Raw genomic sequence first — 22,210 nt, 5'->3', positions numbered from 1 at the left:
CTCCGGTTTTGATGCAAGGTAAACAAGCAAAAGGTAAAGATGCGAAGGAATCCTCAGTGTTAATATTAGAAGAAAGGATTGCATTTGTTTTCACTCCTTATTGTGTTAACACCTCTGTGAAAAAAAAAAAAAAAACCTGTCATGTCGTCTCACTTGTTTTGTGTTACAGAACCAAAGCTCTCGGCAAACTTTATTTTTGTACAATATTCATTTTATAACTTTTTACAGAATTAAACTTGTTTCTATTAAATGAGCGTGTCTCCTGGTATTCTGCCATGTACAATAATCCACCAGTGCCAGATGGTGCTAATTTGCCTGGGATGTGTTTACACAAGCATCATGTAAAAAAAAAAATTTGGTGGTGAAAATCTGGGTGAAACGGAGAATTGTGAGGATGGCTTGAGAGATGGCCTCGGCCGTGTGGCGTCCCCTCCTGTTCTGCATTCCTGAACACCAGCCCAGGGTCGTACAGTAAACAAAAGCGAGCAGTAAAGCGCCACTGAGCTGTAAATCAAGGCGCTCCAGAATGTTTCCACTGTGCAAAGAAGATATGTAAATGCAGAGGTGCAGACAGTGAGTCATTACGCGGGGGCTCAAGGTGAGTTAGCCGAGGTACTACAAGAGCTGTTTTGGGTTCATTTGCAAAAGCCTCAAAATACTGACCATTAAAATGATGCAGCATTTAAATCTGTGAAAATACTTTGTCAAAACAAACTGTTTTCATTCTCATTTGTGTGACCCAAAGGATGAGTATCATGAAACTGCATATTTTTCTGTCAACAAATTCCATGAAAACTACAAAACTAATTTTACTCCATGTAGCCAAAGCATTATACTGTATACAGCATCTTTTTGTACACAATGATTTAGTCTTTTTCTCTTATATGAAAGTATATATTCTTTCCCTGTTTTTAAAGGTTGTGTCATCAGTATGACTTTAATACAACTTTTTAATGATTTGAACAACAGAAAAAGTAGCTCTCATCTCCTGTGGTTTAGAGATAGACAAACCATGAAAGAAAATGTTTTCCTAATTTGGGAGAACTGACCCTGGTCAGCTTCTGCTTTCCTCATGCCAACTGATTCATTACTTGGTGATGAAGAAGAGCTTGAGGTTAGCTTCTCCCCCATGAAGCAAATCTCTTCTCCTCTCCAGTTTCGTTTGCTCTTTAAAACATCACTCATTATTTCAGTCCTCCCATATTTCTTGTTCTGGTATTTCTTTGTCTCTTAGTGATTTTATGGCCACAGCATGTTTTCCAGGACACTGAGACATTCAGTTGTCTGCTTGTAATTTTGGTTGGCAAGGAATGACAGAAGATTGTTGAAGAAGTCACTGACTGTAAACGCCAGCTAAATGACAGATATGGAGTGTTAAGGTTTTCCGTGTCTTTACGGTAGAAGGTAACATCAGAGATCAGTAGACGCTTTCGTCATCATGTCAGTACAATTCCTATTTTGTACACAGACACCAACCATGTGACTTGTTGTCCTTGAAAAACAAAGGCCACGTACATGTTGTGTGCAGAGGTTACATTCCGGAGAGATGTGTAAAGAACACAAACATGGGTTTCATTAGATCTGCATGTGGTTTCCTCTGTCAGCTAAAATATTTATTGACACTGTACAGGTCATTCCAGGGAGTCAATAGAAATTGAAGTGAATGAAGAGATTCTGGATTTTTATTGTTTTTGCACAGACAAGAAACACAATGTATGCTTGTGGCCACACCTACGTTTAATCTTAAGCAGTTAGGTATGAAAGCAACTGGACCCCTTAGAAATATGATGCAATTTGGTACTGGAGTTTGAGTGTGAAACCTCATTCTAAACCTTCCAAGTTAATTTTATAATGTTAACTCAAGGTTCATAGTCTTTATCAGCAAATTAAAGCTGTCAACTAAGCAAACTTTCAAACTTCAGGAAGACTGAGATGTGGTTGAAAACTACAGTAAGGACACTTTGAGATAATTTGGAATTAGAATTGGTAGAATTGAATTCTAAACAAAACCTTGATTAATCAGTGTCAATATCTGTGCAAAAAGTAACCTGTAAATACTGTAAAAGCAGTGAGTCAAAGCAGCAGCTTTGACCAGGTCGGGGTGTACTGTGTATCTGTAGGTTTGAGTTAGTGCCTTATAAAAAAAAAAAATATTTGGCAGAAGAATCCCTTTGATCAGCTGGTAAAAACAGATCCGTCACTCCAGACTTCACTTTGGATAAAATGTATCACTCTTTGACAAGAGAATACAAATTCCTTTATGTAATTCCCAAGGTATAATACAGTATGTAGAAAAAAAAAAAAAAAAAAAAAAGATCCAAAGTAAAACTGGCAAAAAATGTTGTATTTCTTTGCAATTTACTTTTTACAAAATAGCAAACTTCATAGCTGGTGAACAGAACCAGACCACAAAATCTGGAGCTGATTTATGAGGCATTAGCAAACCCTGGAGATGTTGGAGGAGAGGCCAATAGAAATGATGCAAATAAAGTCCATACAATCAAAACAAACATAAAAACCCAAATTCTTCCAGTGGTTTGATAAATTGAAATAAAAGGGAAAATAAACCTGTATAAAATTATATTATGCTTGCAGAGTTAAAATGCCTGCACATTTATATGCTTCCCCTTAACACAGAGGCATGCATATAAATACATATACACTTAAAAACAAATTCCAGGAGGAAGGACAGAGACTGTACAATTTAGTCATTTAATTGAAGCTTCTGTGCAGAGTTCCTGACAGTAACTCAATATTCTGGGATTGGTCCTGAGACCTCGTGGTTACGGTGCTGAAAATACCAACCACAAACCCACCCTGTCAAATATCTGATATAAAATGTGCTGCTGTTGAAACCTTTCAGATCTTGCGTTTCTTCCACTCTGGTTCCTTGTCAGCTTCCTCATCCTCCTCTGATTCCTCTGCAAATACAGGCTCTGGCTGGGTCCTAAAGGGATTCACAAAAGCAAGCAATGAGTTAACAACTTCAAACCAAATGAACTGTAAATCAAAAGACAATAACCAGATGACAGGGCTTTAAGAAGTTAGATAATATAATTTTATTGTTTCAGACATAATTTCTTCTATACAGGCCAACTGAGGATGAAGGCTGCAGATGTTACATGAAGCAGAGGACGGGACAGGAACTCAGACCCACTCTAGCCCTGCTTTTCACGGTGCTGTTCCTCAGCAGAATTAACTTGTTTCTTTAAAAACGTTAATGTCTCCCAGCAAAGAGAGCCATGATAGTGACCATTAGTCTACTGCCTGGGAGAGAGCGAGCTCTGTCCCCAATGGTGTATGTCATCTGATTTATCTACTACAATGTACATCACCAGTATGTTGAACTAAAAATACTTTGCTTGCAGCACTGTATGTGAAACAGAGTGTTTGGTTTGGCCCCTAGCTTTGTTCCATGCTTACATAGCTGTCTGAGTCTGATTGTGATCTAAAGTTGTCCATTACTCTCGTTGTACCTGTAAAACTGTACAGCTCTTTAAACATTTATGTGTCACATTAGTAGGAGAAACCCAAGTACTATCACAACACCTTGAGCCGCACTCCCAGTGCTCAGCTTACACCGTCTGCTAATGAGAGGAAGCCCAGCAATGACAGAAGATGAGTGAGTGAGGAAGAGAGAAACAGCGAGGTGGACAGAGATCATGTGGATGATTAATATCTTTACAAATGAAGATATGAGGTTTTCTTACTGTGTGTATGCCGGGGCAACCCAGTAAGGGTTCTCTGAAGCGTCCTTGGCGTGACGTAGGATAGCCTCTCGTGGGTTGCTGTCATCTGTTTTATCTAAAGCGATGTTCTTCACGATGAATGAAGACAGAGTGCCACCATGAGCTGCTACTCTGCCTCCACGACCTGTCAGCACACATGGTCACTGAATTAGTTTCGGTTAAAATTTATGTACAGAGAAAAACACCCCTGTGTGATGTTGGATGACTACATTTTTCAATGTGGGAACAAAGTGTATGACTTCAATATGATGTGCTATTTCACCCACACACGCAAACATACAGTTAAACACCTCGATTCTATTTTGAACTAAAAGCTTCAATGCACACTACTAGACCTCTTAAAAAAACTCATGATGTTATAAATAAAGTCGAAGAGAAATATTACCAAAACTCAACTCAGTGTGAGGCCTCACATTTACTAGTGAAGTACAGTCTGCTACTGATCAGTCTTTGCTGCCAGATGATGTTATCATCTGCTAATCTACCATAATCTATTATTCCCTGTATAATGATTAAGCATCAAAGAGAAAAGTGTTGAACAACAAATGCATTAGTGATCTGTTTAAATTCACTTCTGAAGTACTGACATCCACTAAAGTATTTCATTTTAATTTATTACTTTACATGACACTATTATATTTTTCATAAAAATGTTACTAATACTTTATACTGTAGCAGCAGGTTATCACATTATGAGCTTTTTATTACTTTGGGCATGTTCTGTTTTGTACAGTTATTCCATTCCGGTCTCAGAAAGCAGTGCATAAAAGCTACAGTGATCTCTGCTGTAGTTACAGTACGTCTGTGCTGCTGGCTGGACTTGACTGCACTTAATGGAGCTTTTGGGGGGAAAAACCTTCCTGCTTTCCAGAGAGGACATTATTACGGTTGTCTTAAAAGATCAAGGTTAAGGTAGACACACACACAAACACATGGACATTCACATACTTAGAGACACAGGGATTTCCTGCTGTAGTTGGGCAGCGGGATTGTTTGGGGATTGAGAGGCACTTCTTTCCATTGCTTGTAAGCATTCAGCCAACCACCAGCATTACCTTGCACTTATGCAAGTCAATTCACACAGAGAATAAACAATATACAGACAGCCTGTCATCTAAAAACCACTGGCCTGCTATCAAGTAGTCAAACTTACTTTCATGAAAGCGACCTAAATTTTAATTTGCTGACTGTTCAATTTACTTTTCTGCCATCCTCTCAACCTCTGTGACTCTACGTTTCCATACTTATATACAATAGCATGCAAAACCATTGTGTTACTCTAATTTTGAATTAGTGTCATTTAGCTGTGCAGTGTTGTTTAGCTATAAAGTCTTTTACTCTATACATAATGTATGTAACTTGTTTTTTTACTTACACAACTTAGAACAGTAAAATAAAACAGCTTCCTTTGAAAACATTTTATTTGCCTTGGGAGACTTTTTTTTAATAGTTCTGTAGTAAGTTTCTTTTATCATAAGATTTTTCATAATTCCCCTTTTAAAATGTGGCTACTTTTTGTATGTTCCATAACTACATGTTTAAACCTGTTATTTCAATCTGAATGTGAGAAAAAAAAGTGCACTTTATTTCACAGTGGAACCATTAGATTGTTGTAAGAACATTGTACTGAAGGATTAAGTGAAAAAACAGTAAAAGTGAAAAGACACAACCAAACATGGTGGCAATGAGCCATCTGGAATACTATGAAGCAGGAAATGTTGTCTGGAGCCCTGGCTTATTGGAACAGAGCTCAAACTGTATCTATGATAATGTGTAGTTGTGGATGTGTGTATTACGGTATGAACATAAACACATCAATGATGGGTTCTGGAGAAAGTTCACAATGCATCATGATATCCTAGCAATTAAAAAATATGAGGCAACAGCAGGCTACAATGAGTCTTTGAGGGGCCAAGTGGGAGCAGTGCTGTTATAACTCTTGACTTCAGCTGGATTGCATAATACTGAACACATCAACAACTGTGGATTTGTACATCTGCCTCAAACACAAACGTGTATTCATTCACTTACAAACATGACTAATAATACACTGCAAAAACAAAAGCAGAGCTGTAGCCATACCTTGCTAATTTACTCATATTTAAATGACCAGGATCATAGACTATAGATACTATATCTTTTTTTTCTTGTTACTCTTTTGTCAGTTTTTGTTACTTTATTGGTTTTAAATGTTTTGCACTAATAAAAGCAAGAACAAAACAAAAACAAATGCACGTTACCTGGTCCAGACACAGGCGGCTCAGGTTTGTGGGACTTCTTGGGGTCAAGTCTGTCCTTCTCCAGCTGTTTCCGTGTACTCCGCTGTCGGGCCTCTCTGAACATGGGTAAGGCATGAGCTGGAGACACACAGGGTAAACATGGATAATCAAGCTGCTTAGGTAACTCAAACTACAAGATCACGTAACAAATAAGCAGGCAGGGCGCCTGGCAAAATGTTCAGTGTTTGCATCCCACGTATATAACTTCCCTGAATGAAGACAGAGATGCGAATCTGAGATTCATAAATATTTTCAGAAAGCGGATAAACGCATTCTCTCAATCTCACCTACTACTACACCCTGCGGAGGATGCGCTGTGTTTATGTGAAAATACACACACCTGTTAATGTCTGGCAGCGTCTCTCCTCTTGTGTACTCTTTCTGCCATAGTGCACACCAACATATTCATTATATCCCCCATGTTTAGATTCAGACAATTACTCTGCCACTCTTCACACTTTTGTGAGCACTATCACAATAAAGGCCCCCAGCACTTAAATCCATGAGTGTGCGAGTGAATGTGTGCATGAGTAAGTGTGAATGAGTGCCCTCAAACGTGTGTGAGAAGCAGAGTGAGAGAGTGTGTGTGTGTGTGTGCGACCATTTGTGTTTGTGTAAAGTGAGTGTGTGCTCAGCTCTTACCCTCAGGGGTTACAAAGAGACACTTTTTTAAAGGGCTAGATAAAGTGATTTTCCATTCAGGAGCTCTGTCGCTGTTCAGTGTTAATTCTTCTCCTCCACGCTACATTAAGCAAAAAGGTTACTGTTAACAGATTCCCTCGCTTTTCTCAATGGGCCATCACTTGTTTCCTGTCCCCTTTAATTTTCCAGTGCCAGGGCACCAAGTGCGTCACTCTGTGCTTATGTCAGTCAAATGCCTGCCTACTTCACACCCTGTTGGCATGGCAATGAAATCACATGATGCATCTGAAAAGGCTGCAGCAGCCCAAACAATAAATGGCGTCTGAATTGGGTCTTAGCAGCCAATCAGGGATGACATGATGGCAGCTGTTCAGTCCCTGTGGGTTCATGACTTTAGTCTGGGGGCAAAGGAGTGTGAGGCACGCACAAAAGAGATGACAGCCTCGTGTGTTGGTGATATGACAGGATGACAGGTAGGGGGTGGTTTGTGTGTGTGTGTGTGTGTGTGTGTGTGTGTGTGTGTGTGTGTGTGTGTGTGTGTGTGGACCAGCAGATCACGCCAGCAGAGGTGGGAGAGGTGGCTGTTCCTAGCGTGATCCACCATGACTGCAGACCACATGGCTGTTGCGTGTCACAGTGTCCTGCGGCTGTCCATCCACTCATCCACACCCTACTTCATCAGCTAATGGGCCTGTGAAAGCACTGAATACTCTCATTCCTCAAAAAGCCACCGGTATGAGATAGTGTGTTTGAATGTTTATGTGTGTGTGTGTGTGACAAAGAGAGAAGCAACAAGGAGTTGGCATTTTAAAAAGGGTTGGTATTTTTTGTTCTTTATGTCTGAGAACGAACTGTGGAATATGCTCCACTTGTCACATCATGCACTTGGAAGATGACTGGCACTGTTTTGGTGGTGCGTATTAAAAGGCACACTGCCTTATCATGTGAAGAGCAGTGCTGAGCAAGATGAACTAAACTGCTGGAGTGCTTTGAGAAAGCCACTTCTCTTCACTGCTTCAGTAACTGTTTACTGATTAAAAGGTGATGTGTGAAACGGCATGCCATGCACAAAAAGGCAAGAGGGCAGAGAATAAGGACCAAAGTTCATTAAGTGGCAAACTCTATTACCCTTAGAAGGTATGTATAAAAAAATATTTGCATCTGTGTGTGTGTTTGTGTCTGCATGTGTGTGTGTGTGTGTGTGTATGCAAGCGCAGAGAATGGAGAACTTACGTGTGATGATGTAATCTTGTGTTAGTGTCTCTGCTTGTTTCTCTTTGCGCTGGCTCTTCACTACACACAGTTTTGCCCCTCTGGAAAAGACGTACAAGAGCCATAGTGATGCACTGAGTGACATTGGGAACAACAGTGACTGATTCAGCTATGGTATTTGTTTTGACTAGCACAGAGACAGATGTTGAGTTTGACAAATATCTCCAAACATTTGAGTCAAATAATATTTTTTCCTGCCGACCTGACAACAGCATTTCAAGTATCAGTTAATACCTCTGCATTGGGCACATGTCATGTCTCTGTTTTTGCTGCTTTGAAAAAGCTGACAAGAATAAATTGCTCTTATAGCCACATTTAGTAGTTTTTGATTAACAATAGAGTTCTATGGCATGTCTATGGCTACAGAGTCAACACTTTAATGGGATAAATACAATGCTGGTTTAAGTCCCTTCAGGGCAATGGTTGTCAATAAAAATAAAATAAAATTGCACCAAACTAAATGTCTAAACCGCACATACCTGTGGCTTTTGACAGGATCATAGTAGACCTTGGCCAGTCCATTACTAGTTCCCACCATTATCTGGTTGAGTTTTGGGTGCCACAGGCAGCGAACAACACTCTGGAATACACACACAGAAAGACAAAAACAACAAGATACAGTTAGATGTTTGTGTACAATAATTGAAGGTGGTACATGTGAGGACAGGATGTCATATAGGTCAACAGCAGCTCACAGCAGACAGTGAACAACTTTCTCTATTGTGGGTCGGATTTGCAAGGATGTTTCTCGCTAACAAAAGGTAACAGTCATATTTTACTGTCGTAGGTATTTGCGAGTGTGTGACCCAGGTTGGTTGTGGTACAGTAGGGATCAGTCCCAGTGTGCTCTGCTGCTCTAGTTGACTATATTTGGTTGTTGGGATAAGGGCTGGATCCCTCAGTCTGTGTGTGACAGATGGCCCAGTGCCAATAGGCAAATGTGACCACATTTATCCAGAGGTGTGTGTATGTGTGTGAGAGAGAGAGAAAGAGACAGACAGAGCGCAAAAGAGGGGCAGAGAGAGACATACAAGCACAGTTGTCTGACAGTGATGAAGACCCTCTGTTCAGTTTGTGTTATGTGAGCTATAGTAAAGTGCTAGACTTCCTGCAGTAGTGCCTCCTTTCTTCACACACATTGTTGAAGCATCACAACCTTCAATGATGACTTATGTTTAAGAGTGTCATTGTTAACACACATCTATATGTCTGTTGCGGTAGGATGTCCTGTAGTTGTACAAACTGTTTAAGAAGGAGTGACTGAGCATTTGGTGCATCTTTATGTAGAACAGAGAAGGCAATCTGGGGGGTGGGGGTCTAGAAGAGGAGCGTAGGATGGGGGGTGGGTAGGACTACGACTGGGACGTCCAGATTCTGTGACGGTGAAAGCTGCTTAGCGCCCAGCTGTTCAGCTTCCCACCAGGATACCAGGGGAAGGAGTCTCAATCACACACACACACACATACACACACCCTCACACAAGGACAGACACGTATACAGAGACGCACTCGTACATATACATAGAGAAAATGCAAGCATGGTTAGTTTGTGTTTTACTTCAATATTACAATATGAAACTACAAAGCACAACTTAAGGGGATCTTATAAAACATTAGATCTGACACACAAAAAAATTAGTTAACAACATAATCATGTTCCAGTATTTTCATGCAAGTTGCAAATTAATTAATTAACATTGTTTGTGCCTACAGTGAACTAAAAATAGTTCACAATCTACTAAGATTTTACAGGAACATCATGTATATTTCTACACTATAAGGCCAGCAGCTCAGTGTGTGTGTGGCTCATGGGACAGACAAGGGTTAATCTGCTCAACCAGATCATGAGCCAGCTGTAATTGATGAAAGATCTGGAAAATGCTTTAAACAGGATGTGCTTATCACATATTCCATTCATGTATTGGCAGACAGAAGTTAACGTATAAATAATTTCAGGTAAATTACTTAATAATCACAAATTTAAACACGTCTACACTGTGGACATTGCACTATACTATTTTAGCACAGCAAATGTTGATTTAACAAATAACTCTGAACTGTGAAAACTGTTGTCTGCTCCCATGGAAAGCTCAACACCTGCATTGACATGTATCAACATGTACTGTGTGTATCATGACCAATTGAAGTCTACCCACCGTGGATGTGCTTCAGTGTAAATTTGTAATGAGTTATAAATTGCCCTGTCAGGGTTGCTAAAGCAACACGAACAGTCCCCACACGTGAGGGAAGGCAGAGACGACAGCTAGGAATTCTGTTTCACTCCACAGGTGCTGTCACCCAATGCACAGCGCAGCAACACAGCACAGAACGGCGCTAATCGGGAAAATAAAAATGAGAAAGCAACCAGTCAAGCTCAGAAAACTGCCATTTCAGACTCAAACAAATCATTCTGTCAACAGCAAGCAAACCCGAAAAAACAGAGCAGAGCAGCCTAAAAAAGACCAGTTCAGTGAGGCCCACCCCCAGCTGGATCCACTGAGATATCCACAGCCAAGCACAGCTTAGTCCAGTCCAATAGTAAGACTGCTTTCCAGATATTCAGAGCAGCATGTTTATACTCTAGGAACCCCTGTTTATGCTTCACGTCCACAAAATTACATCACATCGTGAAGGAGGAAACTTTAATCAGTCTGCTCTTCAGTAGCAGCCTTCTATGTTCCATCAGATTAAAATACCAGAGGCTGATTAGGGATAAATCAGACAACAGCCACTCACCCAATATGTATGCTGATTATGAAATAAAGTTATGCAGCACTAGTGGGACACAACAGTCGCAGCTGTGTGCCTTGTTTAGTCGCTGGTGAGTGGATCCAAATGTGCATTGCCTCTGACAGACTTACAGAGTTACACCGGCCAACTGAATGCAGTATGGGAAAGGAAAACGCTTCTCTCATGATCTCAGCTTCACACTGAGTGGGCACATGTCCGAGAAGTCTGTAATTAGTATGGACTACCTCACTGGAGCAAATGGCTTTTGCATCTTCCAAGATTTACTTGGTGAGATGCACAAGAAAGAACAGAGTTAAGGCTTCCCTTCTACCTGAAAGACCAGCCATTCATATCAATGGCCTCCCTAAAGAGCAAAGCACAGAGAGCAGCTCACTGTCCAAGAGCTGTCAAGCATGATGATGAGAAGGTGTAGTATGTGAAAACAGCAACTAGTGAAGGTGGCCAAAAATACATTACCTACAAAAATTGATCTCCATGAGAACCATGATATAATACATACTACAGATAATCATTCGTTGTTTAGCTGCACTCCTGAAATTCAGGAATCTTATTATGGATGCTCTGAACCCACTTTTTCCTCGCCCAATCCTGATTCCTATACCGATGGACAGGATTTTGAATAATGCCGAGCACCGATCTGAAACCAGTGCTCTGTTTTTATTTTCATTTCAAAATCTGTGTACCTCACTAGATGGATCTGATCTGAGTGAGGCCGTAACTACACAGGTCAAGTGGAGACAGTCATGCACCAACATTCATTTTAGGTTTGTGTATATTTAGTAGTAGTAAAAAAAAAAAAAAAAAAAAAAAAAGAAAATGACAGCATTGTGTGTTTAAATGTGTCAAGATTCATACCGCAGTATACCTCACATCAAACAATAGTTTCAGTGCATGCTGACAGGTGCATGCAATCACACAATGCATCGCACCGGAAGACACATACATGCACTGAAGGTGAAATGTGACTGCATACAGTACACTGACATTACAGAAAGTGCATGAGGGCTGCAGGTTGCACTAGGTCTCCATTTGAAATCCAGCCAAAATCTCAGGGCTTTGATAGTCAGCAGGGTCTCACCTGGTTCTTGCCCCTTTTGATGGACTAAGATACGCTTAAGAGTGTATGAAGTATTTACCAAATGGGCCTAAAACAGCCTCCACTCTCATGCACACCCCAGAATCCAGGTCTGGGGTTATGTAGACTGTTTAGTTAGAAATGATTGGTGGCCCTTCCCTTCACTCGCCTGTCTGGTGCGCCACTTTATAAAGACTGCACTTAAATTCCTGGGCGATCTGAGAGGCAGATGGCTGATGTAAACATAGTAAATAGCACATTCATCAGGTTCACTGAGTGCATGTCAACCAGATAAAACTGATATCCTGCAAAACTACATTTTCCTCATCAGAATTATTTTAGAAAATGGGGTAAAGCTACTAATATTTCACAAAGGTCATCTAGTTACACTCAGACTGGTTGGGGGGTTGGGATGAGAGACTGAATACAGAGGATGAATTTTATGAAAACTTTGTCAAATATGAACATATAATACCATAAAATACATCAGTCCAAAAATCAAGGACATCAAAACAGTCTAGGCTTGACAATATGGTAGTAACCCTTATGTTCTCTAAACCTCCCTCAGTTTATTTTTTGGTATTTTTTACATTACCTTACAAACAGAAACAAATACGTCTATGTAATTTTGCAATAATAAAGTAATTTACAGCCATCAACAACAACAATTTATTTTATTGAGTTTTAGAAAGGTCTCTGACTCCTATTTAACATGCCACTAATCCATCTATGTGCCCACTCAACACAAAATGTTGACGCACAAACCACAGCTTTTATGGACACACAAGCAATTAAATGAATGACAGCAAGAAACTGCTCAAATAAGTGGATTGCTTTTTTATTGGTTTATTTCCATAGCCTGAATCGGATGAAGTTCCTTTCGGAGGGAAAAAGCATAATTAAAAAGTACTTTCATCATCACTATATCAATTTCGGGAGGTTAGTACAATTAACACAAATAAAGCCATTGCCAAGGCAATTGGCACCCCGTTCCAGTCTCTAGATTGCATTGTTTTTCGTGGTTGGATTTTATGGGAAATCTGGTGGATTTCTGTATAGCACAATGGGTGAGTAGACAGGAAGAGATTTTGCCATCCTTCCAGTGAAACTGAGCTGAAGTCTCTCACTATGGCAGATGGTGGAATGAGTGAAAGGCCGGTGGAAAAAAAATTTCCAAATGTTTACCCTCTTCAGTAAAGTGAAAGAGAAGACAAACGTCCACGCGAGGGAGAACGTGGGTTGTTAAGTTCTAAACAGACTCTTTGACCCCAAGTGTCTGAGGTCGTCCTTTGATGCTGCCTAGCTATTGTCACCACAGTGAAAGTGAGTGCATGTTACAGCTGATTTGGTTTATGAAGTAGACTCGTCTTAAATACAACAATGATAAATCAAATCCGTGCATATATGGTTTACGTTGTTCACGAATCAATAATGCCAACTACCATCTTTGAGAGAAACAATAAATACTAAACACTCAAAAAAGCAAGTGCACTTCAATTGGAGGACACGGTTTAGCTGTCAGGTTGTGTGGTCACTTTCTAGCTACTGCCAGAAACAAGCTCTACGTATCTAGAGAAGAGAGGACAAGTATAATGCCACCAACACACCAAGGTATCTAAAAAATGTGACTTTAATTTTAAGAAACACTTGCACAAACAATAGTGTAAGACCTTAGTACGACTCAGAGATTGTGAGGTAAGTACACCAAAGTATTCCCAAACACAGTTGACAGATAGAGTGATAGAGTAACTAATGTTAACAACTGGGCTATTTTTAGCTTTTAGTTACTTTTAGTCATCAAATTAATTCAGTCGATTCAATGTCAATGTAGTGTAATTTTTCTTCACTCTATTCTAACTTCAGACACCTGTGCATCATGTAGCTCTCTCAGTTAGAGGTGTATGCATACTTGAAAGGTTACATTCAAGTTTAAATTCAAGAGAAATTCAAAAGAAATTTTCACGCAAATAAAATGGGGTCAACCAAAACACAGACTGCCCTCCCCTCCCCTCAGTTAGTACAATTGTGCAGCGGGGTGTGTACTTAGTGTGGATGCTGTGCCAAGGTTTGCAAGTGAACAGCAGCTGGCTGGCAGGGGGATGCAAACACACACACACACACACACACACACACACACACACACACACACACACACACACACACACACACACACACACACACACACACACACACACACACACACACACACACACACACACACACACACACACACACAACACACACACACACACACACACACACACACACACACACACACACACACACACACACACACACACACACACCTTTTGTCTCTTTCCCCCTCTCTCAAACATGTTCACTCAATGGCTCATGTGAAAGTGTCATGCCTTAGCCAGAGAGACCAAGTAAGAAGCCATTAGCCTCTGTCAGCCCTCACTGTTATGACTACAGATACACAGTGCTAAATCTGTTGAAAAGGCCTTCGAAGGAGAGACAGGAGGAGCAGGAAGCAACGAAACAAAAGTTTTTCTACTGAAGACAGCACCTCTGCCCTTCGTTTCAGCACCTATGGCTGGTTGCCCTCACAGAATGGATTTCTGAGAAAGCAGGATTAGTCTAAAGTACACAGTATGCTAACGTGTCCGACACTGTAGTCTGTGCATGTGAATGGAACATGCTTACTGTGTATTGTAGATAATTTAATTTCAAATATAACTCAAAGGCAGTACATGTAAAAACGTCAATAGCTGTCCTGCCAAAGGTTTGCGGGAATGACTTGCAGCAGGGAAAGGTCACATTTCTCCACTTTCTCCAAGCTTACCTCAAACCATTTTGTAAATTTCCTCCTTTGCCTTCATTCCCCCCTCCATAACTTTTGTCATCTTCCTCTGTATTTTCCACCCAAATAATGCTAACATTAATTTTTCATCCTGGATTAATACTGCACATATTCTGCTATTTTGTTGGGAGATGACGAGCATCTGAGACAGTGATTTAAAAGGAAAAATGTCTAATACCTGCCAGAGGACTAGGCTATTTGATTTCAGTTACAGAGAAAAGAAAAACTAATTTCTCTTTCTGAGAGAACTGGTATCATTTCAAATAACATTTTAATTACTTTTTGTAGACTTGTGTTTCTTGCATTATTATTCCTTAATTATAAATAACAGAGGTTGCTGACTGCACAGTTGTGGATATGTTTCTCCAAATTCCTCTGGTTTACACAACTATCTATATTTGCTGTTAGCAATTGCTTCCACATGTTTAAATATCAGCTAACAAAAATAATAGAATGAAGCTCTAATCCATTGGAATAAGTCTGTGTCAAGTTAATTATCTCCATATCAGGACAGTCTTGGCTTTACAGCTGTCAAAATGTGACATTAGACTACTGTTGTATTTTAAAGAAGATGTAATGATATAAACATATTTTAGGGTCGCAGTTTTGTTTGAGCCCAGACTACTTAAATGGAGGAGAAATAACACCCACATTGGTTTCATTATGTCTTCATTATGTTTCATTGTGGATTTATTATGTTTCTTTTCCACTGTGCATCATTTTGGGTCATTCTGGTTTGTAACCAACATATCATATCAACCAGCTGAAAAACATCTTGTAATGAGAGTATTTGTGGTTGTGGCGAGTGAGAAAGAACTTACTGCGTTGGTGACTTCTATTTCATAGACTCTCTGAAAGGAAGCTCGGTCAAAGAAAACCAGCTTCCCATTTCCCTCATCTTTCTTCACCGATGTCCCAGTCACCAGAAGCTTGTCATCTGGGCTAAAACAGCAGTCGGTCCTAATCGGGAAAATTACCACATATACATACACATACAACATCAGTTCATAATCATCGCATAAAGCAATCATGACAAGAAAAGCAAACAGACAGATTGTAACAAGGATGATAGTTAAAAAGTCTCACATGGAAAAGTAGTTGGTTAACCCAGTAGCTACATTCACAGGCTTCCTGAAGTTGCGTATGTCCCACGTCTTCAGAGTGTCATCACCTAGAAAACAGTATGTGTGAATTATGAGATTTACTCTACAGAAAGTCAAGTGGAACTTTATTAAAGATTATTCACTTAACTATAGTGTACCACATACAGCAAGGCAGCAAGATTTATTTTTCATTTACATTATATTATGTTGGGTGAAGAACTCTGCCACAGAGTTATTCTTGTTTATCTTTGTATTAGAAACCTCTTGACTAGAACACAGGTCTTTTTGTGTATGTGTGTTTTGTTGGTCGTGGTCCCTGTTTAGTTGCACAATCAGGAAAAGATGAGCTTCTTCTCTGCTTAAAAATCATCACTTTGGATCAGTGATCAAGCATTGGACCTAAAAACTGGAGGCTCCGAACTGGGCTGCTGATGAATGCAACTTCAGTACGAGCAATAGCTGCCTGTGGGGGTTTGGCAGATAAGGCTGAGGTCTTTTTCTTACCTCCACGTGAAGCAAGAGTCATGCCATCATAGGAGAAAGAGAGGCAAGAGGTTTCAGATCCTGGAGTGTGTGCTTGTCGACAGTGGAACTTTGTATGGACCTAGGAAGACAAAGAGAACAATAGATTGACCACAGTGATTTGTACAGGGTCTGTATAGTTTATGGTTTAGGAGTGATGTGTAACACAACTGCAGTTTCAGACTCAGGTCCTATGTAAATGTGTATGAAAGCGAAAGTCGAGTACAGAGGTCATGATAGCAGCAAGTCAGTCCTGTTTGTGTCTAATAATAGACTTGTGCAAGTGACAAAAATAGAAATACTTGAGCAAATACAGCTTTAAGTGTATTTATATACTGTTAATATTAATCACAAACAAGTCTCAAAAGACATTACAGAGACAGAAAAGAACTTAACTAGATGAACTTGATCATCAATTACAGAAAAAAATGAATAGCTAGTGCAGTCCTGGCTCTCTGCAGTTTCCATAAACATGCTGCTGTGGTTACTACTGATCATAAATATTAAAGTGTTCTTATAATCTCCTGACGAACTACACTATGAAACTGCCAATGCTTTGCTTCACTAGCAGACATTTCAGTCTGTCACTGCAGTAACAAGAAGACTTTTTCATTCTCTGTCTTCCAAACAACACACGGTTTCCATTTCCTGCATGAACACCGTACTATTATACTTAACTATGAAGCCCCCTACATCCTATGAAATACCAGCAAGTTGGCACACTTTACCCACCACAATCTTTAGCAAGACTACCGACTACAGAGATTTACCTTGGCAAGCTTAGGTGCCTCTCTGGTATTTTGATTTTTCCTTTGGTCCTACCTGAAATAGTATTATAATATTCCAACTATATACATTTTACCAGCCAATAACACACTGTAGCCCTCAGCTCACAGCACCCAGCTCACAGCACCCTTTTGATTCTCTGTTATTATTAGCCATGCTTAATCAAGTATTATGTCACAAGTCTGAGCCAGTAACAACAAGTATTTTAAAGTGTCACATCAAAATATCAACAACCACCAGGATCAGTTATATAATATGGGCATTCATGCTTGCTTGAAGAAGTGCTAAAACAAAAACAAATCTGGGGAAGGAAGTAAAGAAGCAAATCTAACCTCTCCTTAGAACAGTTAAAGGGGAATTTCACCAATTTTACACATTAAAAATTACATTATGTGAAGTGGAGGAAACAGTGCTTTTGGAGCTTGACCCATACCAGGAACCATTACTAGGATATCTCAGTATCTACAGCATCGTTTTTTTCTGCTCTTTTACTAACCGTCTTTCATCAGCTTCGATTTTTAATTACTATGTAAGTAGAGCTAAAATTATTTAATGAAGTTAGTTATTTAAATCAGTAAATTAATTCATAAATCAACAGAATTTAACTTTTTACGTTTATGTGTTTCGTGGTGGCATTTTAGTGATATTTTGGAAACAATATTGAATTGCCCTCTGCTCAATTCAAAAGTGTTCTAAAACATTTCATCCAAGCCCCTGCAGATGTGTATCCTCTGCAAACAGAAGCATTTTAACTTCTGGTCTAAACAGCTGTTTTCAAGATAGCCTGCCATTCGATGTACTTCCTTAGTGCTCACTCAGAGTAAGTGGTGTACTGCTGTAGCAGAGTGTGTGTGCCAAATCTGCAGCTCCAGGCTGGAAATAACCCAGCTCAACACTCCCCCCCCACCAACACAGATAATTTCCTCTATCTTGTTCACACATACACACAAAGAAAAGCTGTGTAAAAGTACACGGCCACACAAATGTGGACAATGAACAGCAGTGAAAAAAGGGGATGACCAGTAAATAAATACAGTGACGTTACAATTCATGTTACTTTAGTTAACCCCTAAGTTTATACAAAAATCTACATCCAAGTAAAAAGCAATGATAGAATTTTAGATTTTCTTTTAGTTTTTTAATCATGATTTTACATTTAGTGCTGCAACTAATTAATATTTTCATTGTTGATTAATCTAATAATTTTTCAATTAATCAAAGAATCATTTAGTCCATAAATCGTCTATCACAACAGCCCATGGTGTTGTCTTGAAATTGCAGGTTTTGTCCAGTGAACATTTCAAACTGGAAAGACATGTGATGTTCAATGGCATTTTTGACATTTACTAATTTTCACACTACCTCAATGATAAATCAACTGTCAAAATTGTTGCAGATTAATTTTTTGTCGGTAAACTAATCAACTAAATGTTTTAGCACTACTTCATTGCCTTGTTGCCTGTGTGTTGTCTCTGCTCATTTTCTCCCCAGTGCCTTAGTTTTACCTGAGCTGAGCACAGCCAGATTACAGAGATCGATCATTACTAGACTCTGGTGAAGCAATAGTCTGGGAAGTAGGCTTGCTAACACTCAAACAAACATAACCTTGGTTTATACGGCTATATTTTCATTAATTCTAAACGGAATGCAAATAAATCAGTGAAAAGGGAATTGCAGCAATACAGGCTTTTGACCAAGAAAGGAGGATAAGGAATCTGAAGTGAGCACAGAGTGTATAAGACAGATAAGATAGAGAAATATAGAGAAATGCTGGCGAAAAGAGCAGGGGAGAGTGGAGCATGAGGTGAATGAGTGATGTGTCCTCATGATACAAGGAGGAAACGAGGCCATACTTCACTTCCAAAGTAAATGGAGGGAAGTTATTAACTTGGACGAGACAGATAACACTGTTACCTTGAACTGTAGATAACATGGACTCTACTTTTTCAGGTCTTGGCCACTTAGCCTCTGTAGTCTCTCCAGGGATAATTTTCTGCTTCATTTCATCACCATTTTCATCATATATTACCTTTGACTCAATTCCATTTTCCTCAATTTTTTATCTTTGATTATCTACCTATTCTTTTATTTGCTGCATTAAAATTGAGTTGGCTGAGAAAGTCAAGAGGTCAATTTAATGTAAAAACTACATTTTCTAATCTAACAGTTGGGCCATAGGCTATCTCAGGCCCAATAAGTAGCAGCTAAAGCACAATGTAAAGTACAAAGTAAGGCTTAAACACAGTCAAACTCTGTGAAGAGAATAGTCTAGCTTTAAGGTACATGGTGTCCGAGCTTAGAGAACTGCCTGCTTTTCTTGATCAGCCTAAAACAAAGACACTAGGGGCCCTATTTCAATCATGCAATCACAGTGACCACAGCCACTGTTGTGTCATATGCACATGGACAATAGGAGCTTATCCAAACACAGAAATTCCATTCACATTACTGTGGATGCATCTATACATGGTTGGCACAAATAAGTTGGAAGGGATCAATGGACTATGAACAAGAGGGTGTGCTAATGAACCATTTTCTTGTAATTATCTTTTCTTATGAGCTGTTGCATGAAGCTCAAGGTCAAATCACAAAAATGGGTCTGGCAGAAGAGGACGGTCCAGGCTAGTTTCTATAGTTTGAGTGATAATATTCGGAGTTGCAGGGCAAGAATATATGGCGCCAAACATGAACATAATACACCACAAATTTACTGCAAGGAAAAGGTGATGAAATTTGCTTTATGTAACATCAGAGGGAATTGCACAGATGCTTTTGATTTTTTTTCTAAAACAACTTGTTTCAAAACTCTGTTTTCACAACAGCCACAGGTTTCTTCAGGTCAACTAGCAAAAAGTTATGAGCTCTCATTCGACCGGTAATGAATCATTCAACAATTTCTTTTTTCTCTTTTCATCCGACGTCTTTCTGTCTAAGATTAACACCATCTGCTGTTAGAACGAGCCATTTCCAGGAGTAATGATCAAAAGAAAAACAAATATGGCTAGGCAGAGAGGAACATACAATTATAATAGAAATACCAAATTAATGGATGAATCAGAAAAAGTAGCACCGTTAATAGTTGGGTTGTGGTTATTCTAGCTGTTTATTGCAAACATACCCTGACTCCAGCTATTTCTAGATCATATACTGCTGTTGTGAAAGCCAAAGTGTTTATTTACTATCCTGATGTTGGCTAGCATTGGTAGATGCCATGGGGTTTGCTTCCTGTGATAATCTATACAGCCGGTTTGTGAAACCGGATTCTCATACACTGTTTCAAACCTCTCTCACGCCTTGTGACATCCCCTGTGAGCTTTGCCCTTCACTCTGCCCAATAAGAATCGGGATAAATTTTTATCAATCCAATGTCTGTACAGATTTGCGTGTAAACCACTTCATATAACATTGTACATGCATAAGCATACTGACATGCACACATACACGCACAGACTTGATCCACATCTACACACACTCAGCAGCAGGAGCCGATACATAGCTGAAGGAACACAGCATTGGGTTTCATCCTCAGCAGACTATGATAGCAATCCACCACAGGGCCAACTGTTCCTAACCACACTGAGTATCATTATATAAATACTGCACGGCTCTGCATTTCTCCTACCTCCATATTTTTACACCCGCACACCTGAAAGTCTTGATGATGCCCACTGTGAAGTCAGTTGTAACATCTCACTCTGACCTTTGTTACGTTCTGAGAATCAAGTGGCCAAACCGCAGCCCTGAACAGCTGCTCTGATCTTTCATGGAAATCAACAAGTGGTGATGTGATGTGAAGCCGTCTGTGTGTTAGAGGATCACACACACTGGATTGAGTGTCCAGATAGTCCAATAGTGGGCTATATTAAAATAACTATATTCCTCTAAGTCTCAGCTGCATACTGTACAAATAAAATGGGATTCTGTACTGTTCTTGTTTCCAAGTCGTTGTCCTGGCTCAAAACATGGGTAAGGAATGAGGAATGTATAACACTGGATGTATTCCTCCTGTGGGATGGAGAACCTGTGTAAAGTTTTATGATCAGGCTGTCTTTTCATAGCCTGGTGGACCAGTTTGATTGCACTTTAAATGCTTCCATGAAGACAGGTTCAGGCTGTGTGTAGCCTAGCTTGTTATCAAATCCTAGACAATTTTCAAACCTTTTCATTGGACTTGAAGTTCTTCTGTGAGTGTCTGTTTTAATCTCCCCCAGCCCCGTCTTTTATGACCCATAGAGTTACTGGTTGATGGTGATGCTGTCCAGAGTTGCATTAGTGTGTTGAGGGTCCTTTTAGACTGGTGACTGAAACTGATGCGCTGGCCAGAACTGGTTGTCAGTTTATGCAGGTGACAATAAAATACGTGTGACAAATAGTGGGTGTTGAGTGGAGAAAAAGGTTCCTGGAAACTTGATTCATTTTACAAAGACAAAATGGGCTGAAAGAAAGAATCATAAAGGACCCAAAATGAAGACACACATCAAAATTCAGCTCTGGACCCATTTAAAAATCTTTGGGGATCTTCATTTTTGGTCATATAATTAAGGATTGATTGCAGTGACAAAGCCACAGCATATGCAGAAAACAAGAGAATTTTTGCCATGTTATCTCATGATAACACTCCCCACTCTGTAGTTTATCAAAACCACCTCTTTTGGGGTCCCACTTTGAAGTCTGGAAACATCTAAGTCTACCAATGACATCATAGCATTCCTCAGGTCTCTGTGGTAATGTTTTGGAACGAAGGGCTGCACCCTCAATGCACTAAGTATCACAGAGTGCACATTACCTGGCAACCATTTACATGCAGTCTTGTAATTCTGGCACCGACCCCTCTGGTCAGGGAATGAGCATGCAATCACTCTCTGTGGCTGTCCACTAAAAGAGACCTACTTGACTCCCATCATAGGATCAATCAACCAGTGTCAGGGTTCAAGAGCACCATGTGTCATCCTCAATAGCTTCTCTTCAGCCTGAGCTCTAGATCAAGGTCATGTGCATGATTGATCGTGATTGATCTTCCTGCATATTCTGGCCATGAGTAATAGCGGTCATACAACAGGAGATAGGCTTCATTTGAGTGGGGAAGGGGGCTGCAATAAAAGCATCGAGAGGTCAACTCCTTTTTAGGCTTGTGGCTGAATTTCAGTCAGCAGCACAGGTTGCTGATTAGGGCAGAGGGCACCGACTAAATTCTTGAGCCATTCAGACAAG

At 39.8% G+C, this 22,210-nt stretch overlaps 1 protein-coding gene across 1 annotated transcript in view; it reads right to left on the bottom strand.

The window, feature by feature from the left end:
• Window positions 1-1,654: 1,654 nt before the first annotated feature.
• LOC130186721 (WD repeat-containing protein 70) overlaps window positions 1,655-22,210 on the bottom strand; it is a 39,208-nt gene continuing 18,652 nt past the window's right edge. The window contains exons 11-18 of the mRNA XM_056403989.1: window positions 16,196-16,295; window positions 15,675-15,759; window positions 15,410-15,548; window positions 8,422-8,522; window positions 7,904-7,983; window positions 5,990-6,106; window positions 3,711-3,873; window positions 1,655-2,947 (exon numbers count right to left, since the gene is read on the bottom strand). Of these exons, the coding sequence (XP_056259964.1) occupies window positions 2,860-2,947; window positions 3,711-3,873; window positions 5,990-6,106; window positions 7,904-7,983; window positions 8,422-8,522; window positions 15,410-15,548; window positions 15,675-15,759; window positions 16,196-16,295 (873 nt within the window). The 3' untranslated portion in view covers window positions 1,655-2,859. The remainder of the gene's footprint in view (window positions 2,948-3,710; window positions 3,874-5,989; window positions 6,107-7,903; window positions 7,984-8,421; window positions 8,523-15,409; window positions 15,549-15,674; window positions 15,760-16,195; window positions 16,296-22,210) is intronic.

The sequence above is a fragment of the Seriola aureovittata genome, chromosome 18 (assembly GCF_021018895.1).
Source record: "Seriola aureovittata isolate HTS-2021-v1 ecotype China chromosome 18, ASM2101889v1, whole genome shotgun sequence".
Lineage (NCBI taxonomy): Eukaryota > Metazoa > Chordata > Actinopteri > Carangiformes > Carangidae > Seriola > Seriola aureovittata.
The sequence above is the reverse complement of the archived record's forward strand: the minus strand, read 5'-3'. Positions and strand labels throughout refer to the sequence as shown.